The sequence below is a fragment of the Mustela erminea genome, chromosome 1, assembly GCF_009829155.1.
Source record: "Mustela erminea isolate mMusErm1 chromosome 1, mMusErm1.Pri, whole genome shotgun sequence".
NCBI lineage: Eukaryota > Metazoa > Chordata > Mammalia > Carnivora > Mustelidae > Mustela > Mustela erminea.
The window spans coordinates 30,783,895-30,803,672 of record NC_045614.1 but is presented as its reverse complement, the minus strand read 5'-3'; the positions used below and the strand labels follow the sequence as shown (position 1 = coordinate 30,803,672).

Genomic DNA, 19,778 nt, shown 5'->3' with positions numbered 1-19,778 from the left:
GGGACTGACCGGAGGGTGGGAAGCGGGCATAATCTGTCCCGTGGATTGGAGAGTGTCCCCTGGACTGCAGGAGTGCCCTCTTGCTGGCATAGAGCTAAAGTTGGAGCAGGTTTAAGACGTGTGCCTTGGGCCAGAGGAGTCTCACACAGACAGTCTGGGAGCAGCAGGCTTCCTCCCCAGCATCACCTTCGTGGCCACCTTTCTTCCTAACCATCCTGTGTCAAAGGAGAAATACTTTGGGCTCCAGCTTAGAGCCCAAACAACCAACAAAAGAAATCCTCGTAGAGAAAGAAAGCACCTAACCTGAATCTGAAAGCACTTTCTTGAAGACAAACCTGAGGCAGTTAACGGAGCAAAGAGATTTCTTTCTAGTATAATTCCCGTACATGTGAGATCCCTTCCAAAAGCTTGTGTTGCATCATCTTAATGGAGCAATTTGGCTATTAAAATACACATTTTTCAGCTTGTCTTCTGGAAACCATTGCTTCTGTGTGTCTAGGGCATAAACAACACATCCTGTTCAAACATTGACCACTTGCTTCTTCTATAGAAAATGACTAGAGATTTAAAAACTTGAACAGTGAGGGGTGCCTGGGTGGCTCAGTGGTTTAAATCCTCTGCGTTCGGCTCAGGTCATGATCCCAGGGTCCTGGGATCAAGCCCCGTGTTGGGCTCTCTGCTCGGCAGGGAGCCTGCTTCCTCCTCTCTCTCTGCCTGCCTCTCTGCCTACTTGTGATCTCTGTCTGTCAAATAAATAAGTAAAATATTTAAAAAATAAAAAAATAAAAAAAATAAAAACTTGAACAGTGAGAGAGCAAAAATTTGACATACCAGGGATTTAGGTCTGAAGGATACACAAAACCAATAATGTGATAAGAAATCATCCTCTTAATGTCACCCTGCTACCAAACCTCAATTTTTCAGTCATACCCTAAGTATGGAAGGGGAGGAAAAACTGCCTGGGATGAAGGCCATGTATAGAAATATATCCAAACACCCTCTCAAGTCAGAAATTGATTTTCTTCCTGTCCAGACAGCATCGCTGATCCCTGGCAGGTCCCAGTATTCTGGTAGAATACTGCATGCGAGAGGAAGAATTAACTCTGGCTTAATTTGATATAGATTCTTTTTCTTTGCAGTCTGCATTTCAGGAGAGTGAGTAAATATGAGGTGGAGTGAGCTTATTCCCTTAATACTTAGGATCTTCATTCCTACCTCTTTGGGATTTGCTTGGTCTCCCTTGAGTTGAATTCTGAGTTACTTTGCCGACTGAGTATAGAGTATTTTAGTTACACATATTGAGATTAATTAGTTAGCCCTTAGGAGGGTTTGCTTGTAGCCTTCACCCTGTAAGAAAAAGTGTGAATACATTGAGACTATTAATTCACAATAAATGGCAGATCATAGCCCTTGCTGAGTAAATATGTTCGTCTATTTCATAAGCTTTGCTAACTGTAAGCATACTATAAGGCAATGACCTTGGCTATCACAAACTAAATTCCCATTTAACTTATTCTCCAGGTTTCAAGGAAAATCTTTTGTTATTATTATTTTTTTTTAATTTTGGAGGGTGGGGACCCAAATCTTTTGTGAAACCAAATTGGCAACGGGGATGGGGAAGGGGAGGATACAAATATTGTCACGTTGCTGAAAATCAGCATACCCCTTTTTCCAGCTAATCCCAATAATTGTAGAGAAATTGCTCTAGACATAACCACTGGAATGGCAGAATCTATTAAAAAAAAGATTTAAAAAAAGATAAATAGGCTTTTATAAGCAAAGATCCGATCTGCTTTCAGTGTTTAGTGAAATGCAGGCGAAGTTACGGTCGTGTGCTTAGTTTTTAAAGAGCAACATAAATGCACTGGAGTTGTGATCATTTGATAAACATGTTGATGCCAATATATTTTTGCCTAAATGCAATAAACTCACCAGTGAGTGATGCAAGTTGACAATGGGAGGTAAAAAGTGTATCTTGCGGATGTTGGTGGGAGGAAACAGGGTGGTAGAGGGGAGAGCTAACGTTCATAATGCCTAGTGAATTCCTGTGTATTTGAAATGTCAAAGAAAATGTGATGTGTTTCTCTAAATTGTGTCTCTCTCTACATGTATAAATGAACAGACGCAGATAGAGCTCAAAAACATGGCATGGATGAATTTATCTCTTCCAACCCCTGTAACTTTGACCACGCTTCCCTCTTTGAGATGGTGCAACGCCTTACTTTGGATCACAGACTTAATGATTCCTATTCTTGCCTGGCAAGTATATTCTTTAGTCTACAGCAATTTAAACCTGATAACTTTTTTTTTTTAATAAAATATTTCTCTACCTTTCTATCAGAAGCTCTTTTTCTCCATTACAGAGCCCCTTTAACAATTATAAATGTGTTCTTGATTTCCTGGGTGGAGATAGTTTTACTTACCAAAGAAAGAAGACAGAGCGGGAGGAAGTTATCAGTAGAGACAGATCCAATTCCCCAGCCTCCCTAGCTAAGCTTCCCCCTTTTCAGCTGCTACATGAGAAATATTCCCAAGAGGGTAATCGAGTTTGGCACCTGCTTATGGAAAACTTGTAAAAATTGCCTTGGTTTCTTAGACTTTAAGATTCCCCCCTCCCTCCCCTCCACAGATGATAAGACCCCCGTGCTTCTTTCTCAGAAATGAATGTGTTCTTTTTGTTTATTTTTCAAAAATTAAAATGATTTGTAAATAAACTTCACTTAGCTTTTCATAAGCTAAACTGGTTTGGGTTTGTTTGTTTGTTTGGATAGCTTCTATTTTTTCGTAGTATTCCAAGCATTTTTCACCCTTTGGGAGAATTTTTTATGGTGCTTTAGACATTTGGAAGTCCAGCTCTCCAACAAGAATATCAGCATTTCTTGAAATCCTGTTCTAAGCCTAGATTTAAATAATTTAAATTCAAGGGACAACTATTATGTCTTTTTAAAAATTCTGTCTTTATTGGATTCCTGATGATACATTTTGGGCTTTCTGCTAATCAAATTCAGAAGCCTACAAGAGACCCCATTTATATCCTCTACAAATCGTAAATTGTTACTTCATTTCTTAAAGGTAAATGATATTAATCCCACTTTATAGATGGGAATGGTGAGGGGAAATAATGAAATGACTTTACACAGAGGAAAAGCCTCAGCCCTGACTCTAAAGATTAAGGTTAATATATCTATATTTTGTCAATATTATGCAATTTACCAAGGTTAACATATTATTGACATTTATGTAAATATAATGAAAATCTGTTTCCTTTCTAAATGACATGGCTATTTCCTACATCTATTCTTACTACTTTTTATTTTAAATTCTGTTTTTTTTCCTGTAACCAGAAGCCAAACAATTAAAAATAGTAGATAAAATAGTCTTAAAAACAGAAACGGGATATACGGAATAATTTATTAATCTGCGTCTCATAAAACATTCATTGATGATCTCGGGTTTAGAATCACTTCATCAGAAGAGTCTGAACTTTGCCAAATTGGAAAGGAACACTTCACTTTGACTTTAAAAAAAAAAAAAAAAGCTTACCTTGCATTGCAAGGCAATTTTTCTTAAATGTGTTTCTTATGATTATGTGATTATTCATGTAATTATAAATTGCATTCATGAAAGTTGTAAGAATATGCCGCTGAGCTTAATTCCTATTCTCTTGAGGAATTTGTTTTAAATATATTATTTTCAAGACTTTTTTCACATCATTTTAAAAACAATTTTCTTTTTCACTAAGAAATTCAGTCACTAAGGAGAGTTAGCATAAAAAATTAAACCAGAAGTGAAATTTTGAAACTTGCCTCCTATTAATCATATATAGGCTTAAAAAGATGCTCCAGAATCCAAACTTAATTACAAATGCCATAAAATAGTTTCCTTCTGCTTTTGTCTACCTGTAATCTATTAATCATATACCAAAATTTCAGAAAATAACAGCAATTAAAAGGACCTTATCTTCTGCCTCTATATATTTCATTTTCTCATTATTACAATCTTTTTTTTTTTTTTTTCAGTTAGTTTTGGAGACCGACCAGCAGGGATACATAAATTTTTCTGTGTCTTCGACTGAGTTCCTAATTGATATTTCTTCAACTCTTTTCAAAGCAGCTATTTTGGCATCTACAAAAGACTTGGTGTCATCTGAGTCGTAGAAAATATATTTTAATCTTTCACAGCAGTGTTGTTTCTAAGATTTAGCATTTGGGGTAGCAGATGGAGTGGCAAAGAAGTTGCCTATAGGGGCAGCCCACTGCCTCGACTACTCTCCCGCCCTCTGCAGTAACTTATAATTTGAAATAGGAAAGATGCCGTCTTTCGTTGGATGCATTGCTGAGCTGCATGTTGTCAATCGAAGAGTCCCCAGATCACTAATACAAGATCAGAGTACTGCAGAGGCCTCTCTCTCTGTGCTTCTGTGGCCTGTATCTGCCCTCCCCCCAACTCACACCCACCATCACTTTCTCCTTTTGCCTTTTCTTTCCCAAGATGGAGTGATATTCACAAGACTCAGAGAGGACCCTCAAAATAAAATTAAATTTATATTTTAAACAATTCTAAATTCCCAGCTTACAAAGTACCAACCTAAATCGGTTTACAGGTTGCCCTCCCCCCGCCACCACCCCCATCACTATCCAGAAGTTCACTTGATGCCACTTCGCTTTTACGAAAAGACCTATATTAGTACTTGTTTTCAATAACCAAAAGAGATCCGAAGAGGATTTTCACTTTTATGGAATGGTGATTGCTTCTTCACTTGACACCATTTTGGCTTATGAAAGGTTTTGTAAGAATACTCCATTTTCGGATAGTGAAGGAAACCTGTACCTTTTTGCCTCTGAAAGGTACCAAAACCAAAAGAAGTGATTTGATTTCTGGCTTGGCTGATGGGTGACCTTGAGTGGCAAGCCACTTGGCCTTTCTGAGCTTCTGGTTTTTTGAGTGCATCATGGAGGCAGTGATTTCTATGCTATCATGCTTCCCAATCTGCTCTGAATCAGAGATCCCATCAAGGTTCTCTTTTATAGCAGAGTTTCATCTGATCATACAGCAAGCAAATAAACAATAAGAAAACAAATAATTGCCAGGGGGTGGGGGGGATCAACCAAGATGCTAAGCCAGGGCACCAGAAGCACCTCTGAGTTTACCTGAATCATGTCTGGTTCACAATTTGAAAACTTAGTCTCGTTGCCCCCTTTGCAAAGTTGTGTCATGATCCTCATTTTTAAATTTAAAAAGGATTTCCTTTCAAAGTGAAAGAATTAATGAAGTCCTGGCATTTATGTAGACCAATCCTAATATTTCTTAATGCTTCAGAGTAGGAAAAACAGAAGACTTTGAGTAAGCCCATGCTGCTTGTGTTTTGTATTATTTGTGAGTCACTTAGCAGCCCTGCTCTCTAGTTTCCTTATCTAGAGGGAGATAAACCTACCCTGCTCACCTCAGGAGATTGCTATGGGGCTCAAGTGGAAGTTCTTTGTATAAAGCATGATACCAACCTAAGACCTCATGTTATTATTTCCTCTTATCAGTAACCAAGATTTCACCCTGTCCCCACACCAATGCTCTTGGAAGGTATATGGTTCAGTGTTAGAGCAGCAGGTGAGATTCTGTTTCTGGAATCAAGCTCTCTGATTTGCAGACTCCAGCACATACAAGCTCCGGGATCCTAGGGAAATCCTAGGGAAATTCCATGTCCTTCCTCAAATTGATTTTCCCCAACCATCCAACAGGATAACAGCACCTACCTCACAGGGCTGGTACAATAACAAGCAGCCAGCACACACAAGGGGGTTAGCACAGTGGCTGGCACTTAGAATAAATCAAAAGGTATTGGCTCTGGCAATTTTTGAACCCCTTTCTCCAGTCACCTCAACTGTAAGCAGCTCCAAAAACAAAAACAAAAAAACCCCACCACCAAGAACAAAAACCTGTATTTAAAAGAAAGTCTTTCCTTTATTCCCCAAACAGGGCTGGTTCAGTCCTGGCCAGGTGTTTGTCCTAGATGAGTATTGCGCCCGAAACGGAGTCCGAGGGTGTCACCGACATCTCTGCTACCTCAGAGACTTGCTTGAACGGGCAGAAAATGGCGCCATGATTGACCCCACCCTCCTCCACTACAGCTTTGCCTTCTGTGCATCCCATGTCCACGGGAACAGGTAAGCACTTGTTGAGAGGTATTTCTCCAAATATATATTTAAATATATATATATTATTATATATTATATATTAATAATATATATATATATATTTTTTAAGGCACTGACAATGGCTTGTGGTTGGTCCTGCTTTTAGAATTATCTCTAACTTTGTGTCCATTCCCATTCCTTCTGTAGCACACACACACACAGATGAACACAAAGGTGTTAATTTTTCCTTTCAAGAAATTTAAAAGAAATGGCAAACAGAACTTCTGAAGTGGTCTCTGAAGGTAAAAAAAAAAAATCTAGGTTTGAATCATGGCTCTTCCATTTACTAGCAGAGATGCTGGATGGTAATGAAACCCTCCATACCACAGTTCTGTAAAACAGGGTTGATACTGTCCTCATCACGTTTTTTAGAGGAGGCAGGTGGGCTCAGCACAAGAACAAGACAAGAGCTTCATAAATTTTTACCTTTGTTCTTCTCCTCATTCCTTCATTATCTTTCATTCCATAGATATTTAATGATTCCTTACTGAGTGCCAGGCCCTCTGGTACACAGTCAGCATACACGGTGAGCATAAAAGACAGCAAACAAGGACAGGGTTACACAGAGATTGGTGCTCTGATGACAAGAAATAATATTCCATGCTAGCATTTAATAAAGGAAGACAGCTTAGACAGGGTGTTAGGATGGCAGGGAGGGTGTCCCTGAGGAAGAGAGGCTTAGGCTGAGAACTGAAGCATGTGTAGGAGTTGAGTGCTTCCAGGCAAAAGGAGCAGCATGTACAAATGCCCTGCTGAAGGAGGAAGCCAAGCACACTTCCAGAGCTGAAATAAGCTAGGTGAAGCTGGAAGGCAAAGATAATCATAACACTTACAGTTTAACCATGGAGCTGGGAAGAACTTCAGAGATCACAGTGTAACCAACCCCCTCATTTTATAGGTTTTATAGATAAGACTAGAACATCAGTTCTTCTAACTCCATACTAAGTACTCTCTTTCTTTAGACGTTGCCCAGCTCCTGGAGGAAAAGATCCATGTTCTGAATAATGCAAAGCAGCAAATAATTTAGGAACATTACCATTTGGCTCTGAAGACATGGAATAAATTTCCACATTACCACAGCCAGTTTACTATCCCAATGTATGTAGCCTCACATTACTAGGAAGACAAGCCTGAATTACCTCGAGCACCTCAACCCAGGAAAGGCACATCCAGGAAAAACTAGGTCTCTTCAGAAATCCAAAAAAGTTGGTGCTGTGGGGAAATTCACATGTGGGAGGGTCCTGATCTGACTGCATTTATTTTAAATCAGACTGTCAGTTATCTTCATCTTTGCAAGCTAGATGACTGAAATATCTGTAAGATTTGTCCTGTGCCTTTCTTTTCTCTAGCACTGGTAGGTTTTATGAGATGCAACTTCAACATTTAGAAGTAGGTAACAATAGCATTGTAGGTTTGAATATTTAACAGGCAACAAGGTTTTCAACACCTCCCATTGTTACAAGGTTTGCTAGCCAGGCACATGACCTTTTATTTACATAAAAAATATTTATGAAAACTCTGATACCTGGGGAGTATCTGTGTATAACTCTGCTTTTTATAAATATGTACACTTTGATGACTATCTGTTACAGCCTCTTGGACTGAATTCTTTAGAGAGAGAGAGAGAAGTTGCATTATATTCTCTGGGTTGTCACACTGTATTCTACATATGTTACTGAATAAGAAAGTGTTATAAAATAATGAAGTGTTTTTGTAAACTCCCTGGTAAACATCATCATGAATTATGATACACATTGTCTGGATTTCATATTGTAAGACTGCCACTTGATTCACAGTTAGGTTTATACATCTTGTCATGGAAACAGTTTTGGATTTCTTATTTTCTTTTCAGTTCCGATTTTCCTTATGCAAGTTTGCATCTTTTTCTTTCTTCTTCTTCTTCTTCTTTTTTTTTTTTTTTTTGCTTATTATTTTAGTTTGAATGCGTTTGCTTTTGCTGTTTGATGCATCCTTCTTTTTCTTTCTTTTGTTTGTGCATGCGTGCGTGCTCTTGATTCTTCTGTGGCTGGCCGCCCTCTGTGCATGCCCCATGCAACCACCCCCTCTCCAAAGTCAACAAATGCATGTATACCTTAGTGGGCTGCCACCAAATACAGACCCTCAAGGGAGCAAAATTCCCTCCCCATCTGAACCAGAGGCTAAAAAAGATACCAAAAAGGAATCCAAAAAAAGAAAAGATTACAAAGCCCAGGCAAATCCAGAGCCCAAAAGGTAAGACGTTATGTGTGCATTGACTTGTGTTTTACGATGTCTGGGACATTCCCCCCATCTGTGCCATGACTTCTGCCCTACCAAACAGCACGCTTTGTGTATTTCTGAAGTTTCGGTTCCTTTAAGGTTTTCAAAGGTACACTTTAACAGAAAATCCTAGCAATGGGCAAAATACCATGCATTAGGACTGAATTTGAGTCAGGTGTTTAGTGACTCTTAAATATATTCATATTGAAAAAACTGAGCAGTATGTAAACAGAATCATGAATCAGATTGCTTTTTTAATGGCATCTAGTTGAGGGCCTGGTACCTTACCAAGTCATTCATAATAAGCAATCCATGCTTTATAATTCTGAATTTATGTTTAAGGAACAAATAGAATGGGTTATCAGAAGCTGGGTCTATACATTTATAGTAGCTCCATCATTTCTAGCAAACCCTTCTCATTTCCGCATTGATTTCATGAAACAAAGCTATCTTTAGATAATGATTTATAATAAAAACATAAAGCCTATCACTAAATGAATGGCTCTTAGTAGAATCACTTATATAATGAGGTCACCTTGAAGCCAAGCTCTAAAATTCAAGTTCTAAAATTATATTTATCCTGTTTTGTTTTCTTTGTCCTTTAGGGCTACTCTCATTGTGATTTGATAAAATGGCAAAGTGGTGGCTTTTCCCCCATTTTAAACTAGATTTGCCGTTATTTCCAGTGTTATCCTTATGTCCTTCTTCACCTTCTCTATCCTTGCCACAAATTAACATTGACATTTTTAAAAAGTTCTTTTTTAATTTTGAAACTGACATTCTGACCCTGACATTGCCAAGTGACACAGAGTTCACAAGCAAGTATGTTTTATGCTTCACTATGAATTTTGCCAGTGGACTATTTCTAGGTCCTAAAATATATACAGTTTACTTGTAGGCAAACTGAATGAAAATACCAACTTTCACTTCTTAGAGAACGTGGCAGGCTGTCAATTAACATGTCCAGGTCTGCTAGTGAAAGTCAAAGAAAGCCCTGATGCATTGTGGACCTCTGTTTTTGAAACTTTCAGTATATAAGGATGGAGGTGAATTGAAGTTTCTGTTTGTGTTTCCCTATGAGAGTCAGACTGCCAAGAGGGTAGAGAATAGTTATAGGCCCCTAAGCCTCTGGTTGCTGTCCAAGGTGCTGCTCCTGGAGTGATCAGCATTGAAAGTGAAAGTGAACTGAGGCACTTGAACGAGCCTGCCCTGTGCCAGGAAAAACTATCCGAGAGGATCTTGAGTGGTACACTGAGAGGCTTATGTGTGTCCCAGGGTATATGTGTGTATTGCATTTTTTTAAATGCAGAAGAAGTCGTAATATTAAGTATCAGTTTTGTAGCACTCCACAGTTTATACTCTCATACATTCCATCAGATTTGCTATAACATTTTCAGGTCAGCTATTTTTTACATTCACTTTGCAGAGGATGAAACTGAATGTCTACAAATATAAGTGGCAAACTCATATATTCTGAGTCCAAAGCTCTTCCTCTTTGCACTACATCAGCACTGTGTATAGATTCTAGAAATCTGAGATTTAGAGTCTGTTTTGCATGAATCTGGAATTATATATCGTATTTCTGTGCCTCAGTTTTCTCAACTGCAGGAAGAACACATAGAATCGTAGCATCATGATATCCCGTCAACCTCTAAAATTATCTTCTGTGAGGGGCGCCCGGGTGGCTCAGTGAGTTAAAGCCTCTGCCTTCATCTCAGGTCATGATCCCAGGGTCCTGGGATCAAGCCCCACATTGGGCTGTCTGCTCTGCAGGAAGCCTGCTTCCTCTTCTCTCTCTCCCTCTGCCTGCCTCTCTGCCTACTTGTGATCTCTGTCTGTCAAATAAATAAATAAAATCTTTTTAAAAATAAAATAAAATAAAATTATCTTCTGTGGGTTACAATAACAAATGAAATAAGCCATTGTCATATCCCTTAAATAAAGTTTAATTCAAGTAAGGATAATTGTTGCCACTTAATAAGTGCTTGCTATATGCCAGGCACTGTGTGAATTTCTGTTTAGACTCACTATCTCATTTTATCTGTATTACATCCCCATGAAGTATCATTAATTCGCTTCATCTAACATCTAAGGAGTTTGAAGTTCAGATAAGTTCAGTCACTTAATCTGTAGCAAACAAGTACCTGATCCTCATTCAAACACAGAGAGTCTGACTTTGGCGCTTGCATTTGTGGATTTTGTAAAATGCCAAATTCAGCCATTTAATAAGACTTTCAACATTTGCAGGCTAGATACTGTAGCAGTCATCTGAACTAATTAAAGTATTTTCCATTTTCATCCTAAAAATGTCCAAAATCAACATGGTTCCCCTGGTAATTCTGGCCTTGTGAAGAGAACCATAGTGTATCTGGAGTTTTAGACCACATAAGACAGAGTGAGTCTCTTTTGAACATTAGTTAATAACCTTTGGGTTTAGGGAAACTATCTTCCTAACCACTTTTACCAAGATGAAGACTGTGTGCATTTGGAGGTATTATGGATTCTTTGGCCTAGATTGGGAAGGCAGTCATGACTCATGGAAACTAATTGCCCTTTAACTGAATTTAACTGGACAGTAGAACTCATTCCTAATGTCACCTCACAACCAGCTTCAAATTAGGTAAAATACAGTTTTTACATAATTATTAACTTCTTACCTATTAAAAACTAGCAGAGCCCTGCCCTGTTGCAGCTGAAAATCATAAATGACCACTCAGCTGTTGGTGACTGACTTTCTCCTACATTTTCTGGAAGCCTTACCGCATCTCCGTGTGCCTATGTAAATCCACGGCATCTAATCAAAAGTAGACACATGTGGTCAATCAGGAAGATGATTGCTCTTTATAATTCCAGACACTGGAAGATATGGAACCATCCATATATTTTGGGATCTTATAGAACAGTGGTTCTTGATTCGGGAGAGGAAGGGGCGATCTTTTCCCCCAAGGGACATTTGACAATGTCTGGAGACATTTTTTATTGTCATCCTGAGGAGGGGAGGACAATAGTGGTACTAATGTCAGCTAGTGGGTAGAGGCCAAGGAAGTTTCTAGATATCCCACAATGCATGGGACACCCCTCCACAAAGTCCAAAAAACAAACTCCCAGGTGATGGACTGAATTTCTCCTTTTTACTTGGATTTTTTGTTTCTTTTACACAAACTTATTCTGTGTCTGGAGGCAGAAGAGTTGCCACCACTGATTTTCACCTTGTACAGTAGTAGTTCTCACACTGTGGTGTACATAGAAATCAATAGGGAGCTTGTTAAAAAGAGGACGACTAGATCCCAGCCTCAGATAATTTGATTCAGCCAGCCTTAGATGAGCCAGGACATCTTGGCTTTTAATCAGTAATTATATGGCATTAGGTCTTCAGATCTTGCTTAGTTAAGCCTTGGTTGTCAACTTGGCTACACACTAGGATCACTTGGAGAACCTAAGAAATTCTACTGTACTGACCCCACCTGCAGAGGTTCTGATTTAATTAATCTGGGATATGGTCTAAGCATTTTGTTCTGAAAATCTCCCTTACTGATTCTAATATGTAGCAATGTTTAAGAACCACTGTCTCAATCTGGTGCTTGGCCAGCTCTCAATTTTGGCTCAGGTCATGATCCTGGAATGGAGCTGCGCCTTGGGCTCTGCACCTGTCAGGGAGTCTGCTTGAAGATTCTCTCTCTCTCCCTTTCTCTCTGCGCCTTTTCCCACTCACACGCTGTCTCTCTTTCTCTCTGTCTCAAGTAAATAAATAAATAAATAAATCTTTTAAAAAGAACCGCTGATTGAGGGAACATGAGTTTGGGACAGCTCTTTAAAACTGAACCCATTTTCTCAAAGAGAGAGGGAAAGAAAAAGAAAATATGAGTATGTTCAGCTGGTTGCACTTGGCGATCATAAAACCCACAGATGTAAATCGCTATATCTTCTAATTTTTAAATCAGCTCCTAAGGTTGCAGTACTTAATTTTCACCATAATATTTTTAGTATTTTTTTTAGATGACATTTAGATTAGCATCACTTTGGTCACTGTCCCACAGTGACAAGGCAATCAAACAGCTCTGATGATTGCAAGTTGCGTCAATGTTCCTTGGATCCCTTTATTATTGGGATTGGAAATTTTTCTCATTTACATTATTATTTAACATTTCTTGAATGCCAGTGCTGCTCTTCACATATGGCCTGTGTAGAAAGTACATTGTATCAGCAATTAACAAATCCATAATGCCAACCGCCCCAATCCAAAGTAAGCTGCATAGATTAATGAGTCTGCAAGCAGATGTAAGAGAGCAGGAGTTTTAGAAATCTTTGAAAACGCGTCCCAGGATTCCTTTGGGAGATGTGTCTGGAGCCAAGGTGCTGCTTCTGTGCAGAGACTGTGATCCCTGTGGGTTAGATTTGAGTTACTGAACCATCCGAAGGAACTCATTTTTCTCCTCTGTTACTCCACCAGTCCCCCTAAGTCGGTGAGTAATTCCATCCACCTGGCTTCCCAAGGTAGAACCATGGGAGCAGTCCTTCTCCCTCAGCACATCCCAAGGATTTAATTACTATGCCTGGTCAGTGCCCTTAAGTATCTCTCAAGCCCATCCACTTCTCCTTCTCTTCAGTGCCACTACCAGAGTTCAGGTGTCTGTCTTCTCTCCCCTGGAGCACAGAAAATGCTTCATTGACCATCTCCTTGCCTCTAGTGTTGGTTCCTCATTCCCAATCCATGTTGTATAATATTTTCTTTTATTTCTGTTTTGTGAATGCCTTCCTGGAAGTAAATCAGTCATTTTTGCACATGTAAATATTTCTCTTTCACTCCAGTCTCATCTTTCTCCCCATTCTCTCCCTCTCTTCTTATTCTCACTTCCTTCCTCTCATCTCTATCATACACATACACTCCTTAAGATATGATGTCTAGTGCTTTTTAACTCTCCCTTCCCAAAAGACGGGAGGGAGAAGACTGTGTAGCAGGGATGATTCAGTTTTACTGATCTCTGAATATAGCACTTCAGTAGCAGGCAAGCATGGATAGGGGAGGACAGTGGCCCCCACATTCTTGGTATAATGTTCCACACTCACATAAGACATTAGTGTGCTTGGGGAGGTGTGGCTGGTTGGCCTTCCAGCTTTGAGCAGGGGTTGGCCTTGCATACGTAACTGAGTCATGCTCTTTAAATTCTATTTTTTTGAAGATTTTATTTATTTATTTGACAGAAAGAGAGCATAAGCAGGAGGAGTGGCAGGCAGAGGGAGAGGGAGAAGCAAGCTCACCGCTGAGCAGGGAGCCCAATGCAGGACTCGATCCCAGGACCCTGGGATCATGACCTGAGCTGAAGGCAGACATTTAACCGAATGAGCCACCCAGGTACCCTGCTCTTTAAATTCTAAAGAAGCAACCTTATCTAATCGGGAATACTTGGGGGTGGGTGTAGGGAATCAAGCACATTTCAAGCAAAAGCCTGCATCCCAAGGAGCAATTCTCTTTAGATCTTATATTCAAACTTCTAAGCCATGTGATTCCATTCCTAAAGGAAATCTGCCCCATGAAAACAGCAGATTTGGGGCATCTGGGTGGCTCAGTCGATTAAGCATCTGCCTTCGGCTCGGGTCATGATTCCAGGATCTTGAGATGGAGCCCTGCATTGGGCTTCCTGTTCCATGGGGAACCTGCTGCTTTTCCCTCTCCCTCTTGTCTGCTCTGCTGCCTGCTTGTATTCTCTGTCAAATAAATAAATAAAATATATTTTTTAAAAAAACAGCAGATTTTCCAACTCAGACATAAACTCTTGTAGAATGTGCTGAATTATCTGTTCCATTGGAGCAATCTTTCCGGCCCATAGCAAATCATCAAGTAATAGCATTTCCTTTCTAAGATTTCAACCTGTGTCCTCACCCTCTGGTCATTGAATTCACTGGGGTGAAAACATATTCTCGGATGTCACACCCTTTCCAGGGTGGTTGTGATACCAAAAAACAACATATATTCCTGGTCTAACTACTCAGAAGTCTATACATAAAGAGTAAGGGTAGAATCTAAAGCCTAGTTGTCTATGTTTGTCTAGAAACAAATGAACAAAAAACCTATCTCTTCTCCTATTCCTCAAAGAGAAAAGTCTGTATAGTATCAATTTGGAAATTGATCCTTCTCTGGGAAAAAAAAAAAAAAAAAATACATGCTTTCCTGCAATGCATACGTTTTATACAATTTCTGTAATCGCCTCTTAGGTTCTCCATTCAGCACCTGGACTGAGCCTAAACCACTTTGACTCATGTCCCTATATCAGTAGTATCCATATTCTTTGAGATTTTTTCGGTAGGGAGAGATTTCAAGCACTCCCATCTTTAGAGAGAGCAAAGATACCTTCTGATTTTGTTGGGTTTTAGCTATGTGTTTAGAAAAACAGAAAACAAGTCAAAGAAGACCTCACTGATATATTTTTGCCCTCTCCAATCCTCTTTCTCAAATTAATAATAGCCAACATCAAGAAGCTTCAATGCCCATTTGTAAGGTTGTAGAAACTGCTTGTTGTTGCCTCCTATCTTAGTCTTTGTGAAACAAACACTTTGATATATTTGTTTTAGCAGCGTGTCTGAGCCCCAGGGCATCAGGGCATAATTAGAAAAGGGGTTTGGGCTGGAGGGAGAGGAGAGGAAAAGGAAAGGCTGGGCTTTCATAATGAAGCAGTGGCTATTGGATGTGAGAGTTCTAATTACATTGTATAATTAAGCTAGAGATTATAGAAGCCATCCAGATGAGCAAGCAGTGATGTCTCCTTTTGAGATGATAATGTTTTGGTGTTCTCTTGAATTTGTAGTTATTAGCCACTTGAAAGAAACAAAGGAAAATATTCCATTCTAGGATTAAATTCAAAGGTATCACTCCAAAAGTTGTAAGGAAAAAGAGTTGCTAGAAGTCAGTTTAAAAAGAGAGGTTAAGAGAGTGTGTTTGGCCTCAACGGTCTATTTAGGGAGCATTGCAAGGAACATCTACTAAGATATTCTGTCCCACTCTGGCCCTTTAAGCTCTCATGTTTCTGGGCTGGAACAATTTAGTAGCAAGTAGGATTCAGTTATCATGCTTGTTTAAGGACATTTGCAGGGATCCATAATGCGGTCTGCAGGCATGCATCCATTTGGAGAGAGAGAATATATCATGTTTACGGTGCCTACACCAGCATATGTGGACATTTGCATTTGGAGAGAAAGTATATTCCCACTTCAGCTGGAGTTCTACCCCTTGTTGGTAGTGATTGGAGCTTAAAGCTGGCTGTATGCAGAGAAGTGGACCAGATACTCTTCCTCTTTTGAATCCATACATTTTCTTTCCCACCTGGGTTCCACACTTGATCACTAAATAGATGCAATATCAGAACACATCTGTCACTGTAAGCTTTCAGTTAATTTAGTGATCTGACCTTGAAAAGATACCTAACCTTCCAAACAAGGGTTCTGTGTCCCAGCTTTCAACATAATGTGGAGAACTGGGCCAGCAGGGTAACAAAACACCAGGAATCTGTGAGCTCACTTGGGTGTGTAGGAACAGTTTAACGACCCAAGGAGATAAATTCACTTTCACAAAGCCGCTGCCACTTGGTTTCTTTGACTAGATTATTCACACTTAATTTCAAATATCAAAATAAAATCTTTCACTTAATCATATTCAATTACTCCAGTAATAGATATTAATTCATAAGCTCTACCCTGGAAGCATTTGGGGAATGGGGGAACACTCTGTGTAACTAGTAACTTAAAGGATGAGCAGCTGGGTTATGGTAGTTTCAGTCTGACAAGAAAAAAAAAAAGGGAAGACCCAACTCTAGATAAATTATTATTTGTGACATGGCTCAAGATGGGAGAGTGTGAGGAAAGTGAAGGTGACAGAACTGCTGCTGACCACAGTGACAAGGACTTGAAGAGCAGCCGACATGACATCTTTCCTATCGTGCTGCCAAAAATGTCAACTTTGTGAAGGACAGTGAGAAAATGGTTTGCCAAAAACGTGAAAGGTGGATTCAAGAGATGCCTGCTGTGTCAGATGTGATATAGTCTGTCATGGCTGAGAGACCCACTTCTGGTGGCAGGGGTGTCCTGCAGGTGGGGGAGCGTTCAGTCTCTGACAGGGCTCCAAAAATGACTGCACTTGACCTGCAGGTGGTCTCAGGTTTGCAGGATCATGATATACAAGAAGTGAGCTGTTAGCCAGTGTGCAGTTAGGTGGAACCAGAGACCTGGGACCACATTCATTTCCTTGTCCTGTGTGTGTGTGTGTGTGTGTGTGTGTGTGTGTGTGCGCACGTGCGCATGAGCACACATGGGATTTTAAAGCTAGGTTCAAAGACATCACACACTTCTACTATGAAAGCACATATCCCCTCCTTCTACTAAAAAGGAGGAGATACGTGCTTTATGAACTCACATCAGATTAGTATAAGTAAGGACTAAGTCTGGATCATCTATCATTTGAGTTTTTGGAGGTGTGATGTTGGGAGCCTCAAAGAAAGGGAGAGGAAAACTGGAGTCAAGGCAGCTATAGAAAAGTAGGTAAGAGGACAAAAGCAGCCCTTAATGGCATATTAAAATAACCTGGGGAGCTTTAGAAGCGAAAGATGTCTTGGCCCACTTGACACATTGAATCAAGAGCTTGAGGATGAGACCTCTCAAAGCTTTCACATGGTTCTAAAGTACAACCAAAAATTAAGAACTACTGAACTATGAGGACGGTCTGTATGGTCAGGGCACAGCTACTAGGGTGAGCAAATTGCACCTGATTCTTCTATGTTTGCAGTATTTACCCCGTGTGGTTTCTCCGTGTGGTGTCCGGTTAGCTGAGCTTAGGTCATAGTCCTGCTTATGTGTGCAGTGACCATGAAAGGCAGACACTGATTTATAGTAGGGCCCTTAGAATAAACAGCAGGAAAATAGGATCCCACTTTACCTGCCCCCCCACCCCCATCGAGAATACTCACAGTGCGGCCAAGGTCATTCCTCCAAAGGACATTCAGGTGTTAAGAGGCAACAGTGGTTGCTAAGAAGCCAAAAAATAAGAGGGCAGAAAATGCACCATTCAGGACACAGGAGGATGGGGGATTTGGGGCTTCTAAATATGTGTTCTAAGTAAAGACCCATCTCAGCTTGGGATTTACTAGTTAGGAATTTGAAATCCAACTTTATCCCTCTTCTCTCATTCTTTGTGACTCCTTAAGTGTTAGAAGTATGGGGAAGGGAGCAAGATCCAGAGCCAGTTTTATTACAATTATAGAATCACCTCCAAATGTTTCCAGAAAAAAACAAAAACAAAAACCCAGGGCTTCTGAGAGATACCAATACAGTTCCTCTATTTATTTCACAACTAGCACTGCTTGGGATGCTACCTTGAAACAGTGCATACACCACTTTGGAGGGGGTTATGGCTTTGTAAATGAACCATTACACTTGGAGAAGATCTCTGCTTCCAAACTCACTCCAATCCAAGGGAAACTGGTAACCCTGAATCAAATGTACCCTTTCAGCCACTAAAAGAGCAACCCACCAAATATTTCCTTGCTCTAAAGCACAGTCCTCAAAGTGTGGCTCCTGCATCAACAGCATCAGAGAACTTGTTAGAAATGCAAATTCTTGGGGCACCTGGGTGGCTCCATTGGTTGGGCGCTGACTCTTGTTTTCAGCTTGAGTTGTGATCTCATGGTCAGCTCTGGGATTGGCAGGGAGGCTGCTTGAGATTCTCTCCTCTCCTTCTGCCCCTCTTCCCAGACTCTTAGGCTCTCTCTCTTTCTCTCTCTCTATCAAATAAATAAAGATTTAAAAAAAAAAGAAGAAAAGCAAATTCGCAGCCCCATCCTCCAGGTAATTCTGAGGCATGCTCAGGTTTGAGGGTTACCTCTCTAGGAAAAGTATTTTATTACTTCTGTGAGAATAGGGTTCCCCAAAATACTGAGCCAGGATTTTTAGTTAGTAGCTCCATAGAAATCTAAGCCTGTGTAATTAACATTGACACGTTGTAGGGATCAACAGAAAATAAATTGACAGAATTTTCTTCCAAAAATAATTATGTGAAACTCAACCCCCCAAAAAGATGTATTTTTTTTAAGATTTTATTTATTTATTAGAGAGAGAAAGAGAGAAACAGCACAAGAGAGCGGAGGGTCAGAGGAAGAAGCAGGCTCCCTGCTGAGCAGAGAGACAGATGCGGGACTCAGTTCCGGGACTCTAGGATCATGACCTGAGCAGAAGGCAGCTGCTTAACCCACTGAGCCACCCAGGCACCCCCCAAAAGGATATTTTTACTTTCTGATATAATTCCAACCTATGATCTTTGGCAAATTTTATTATTCCTGCATGTCTCTTCCTCAGTTTGTAAAATAACATCCTCTATCCCCTGTACCATTCTAGCACAATTCTGGCAACTGCAAACAAATTTGCATTCAATGTCAAATCATAACTTTTTTAATCACCTGTTTTTGTTGGTGAATTCTGTACTACTTACCTTCCAGACATAAAGTTAGTTTGTTTCATTTATTTTGAGAGAAAACAATTCACACTGACATAGGCAATTAAGAAGCAAATTTAAGAAAAGAATACAGTTTTTAGTCATGTACCTTTTTTGAGTAGCGAGATTAATAGTGTTCAGAAAGGAGATGAAGGAGAGATTGTCAGGGAAGTGGAAGTGGCTGCTACCTTAAATAACCACAAATGTGAATCATCAGAACAAAAGGGAAAGAAATATAATCAAATTTCATGTTCATAATAATACCCTTTGTGGTGAGGATTAACTGAGAAGGCCAGGCACACACTAAATGCTTAGTTTTTATCATCTCAAAAACAAATCCAAAAGTTACGTTCTAATTGCCTAATAATTGCCTTGGAAGGCTTATTGAGTGAAGAATGGGTGATTTTCATCAGGGAAGCGTCTGTCTTGCCACACACATCTCTGGGCTGCCCATGTGAAATGGTTTCCGTGTTTTTGCCTGTCATCTGTAAACTCCTCTTTGTAAATTATACTTTTAAAGATTGATTTTATTTATTTATTTACTTACTTTATTATTTCTGAGAGAGCAAGAGTGTGCACGTGCATGCTAGCAGGGGAAAGGGGAGGCGAAGAGGGAGAGAGAGAGATAATCTCAAGCTGGCTCCCCCACTGAGTGTGGAACCCCACACAAGGCCCGATCCCAGGACCCTGAGACCATGACCTCAGCTAAAATCAAGGGCCAGTTGCTCAACTGACTGCACCACCCAGGTGCCCCTGATTTATAAATTATATTTAATAGCATTTTTCTCTGGGCTAATGCCCTGCTAAGAAACCAAATGGTTAAAATGGTTGCCATTTTCCCAAATCAAGTGTGT

The 19,778-nt window shown here is 39.9% G+C and overlaps 1 protein-coding gene across 24 annotated transcripts in view; it reads left to right on the top strand.

The window, feature by feature from the left end:
- The window catches only part of CADPS (calcium dependent secretion activator), a 468,270-nt gene that overhangs the window by 324,405 nt on the left and 124,087 nt on the right, over positions 1-19,778 (top strand). For 23 of the 24 annotated variants that reach the window (XM_032324202.1, XM_032324183.1, XM_032324129.1 and 20 more), the window contains 2 exons: positions 2,123-2,259; positions 5,974-6,161. In XM_032324202.1, coding sequence (XP_032180093.1) covers positions 2,123-2,259; positions 5,974-6,161 — 325 coding nt within the window. Of the gene's footprint in view, positions 1-2,122; positions 2,260-5,973; positions 6,162-8,264; positions 8,424-19,778 lie in introns of all 24 variants that reach the window. The other variant, XM_032324218.1, reaches the window with a different exon arrangement.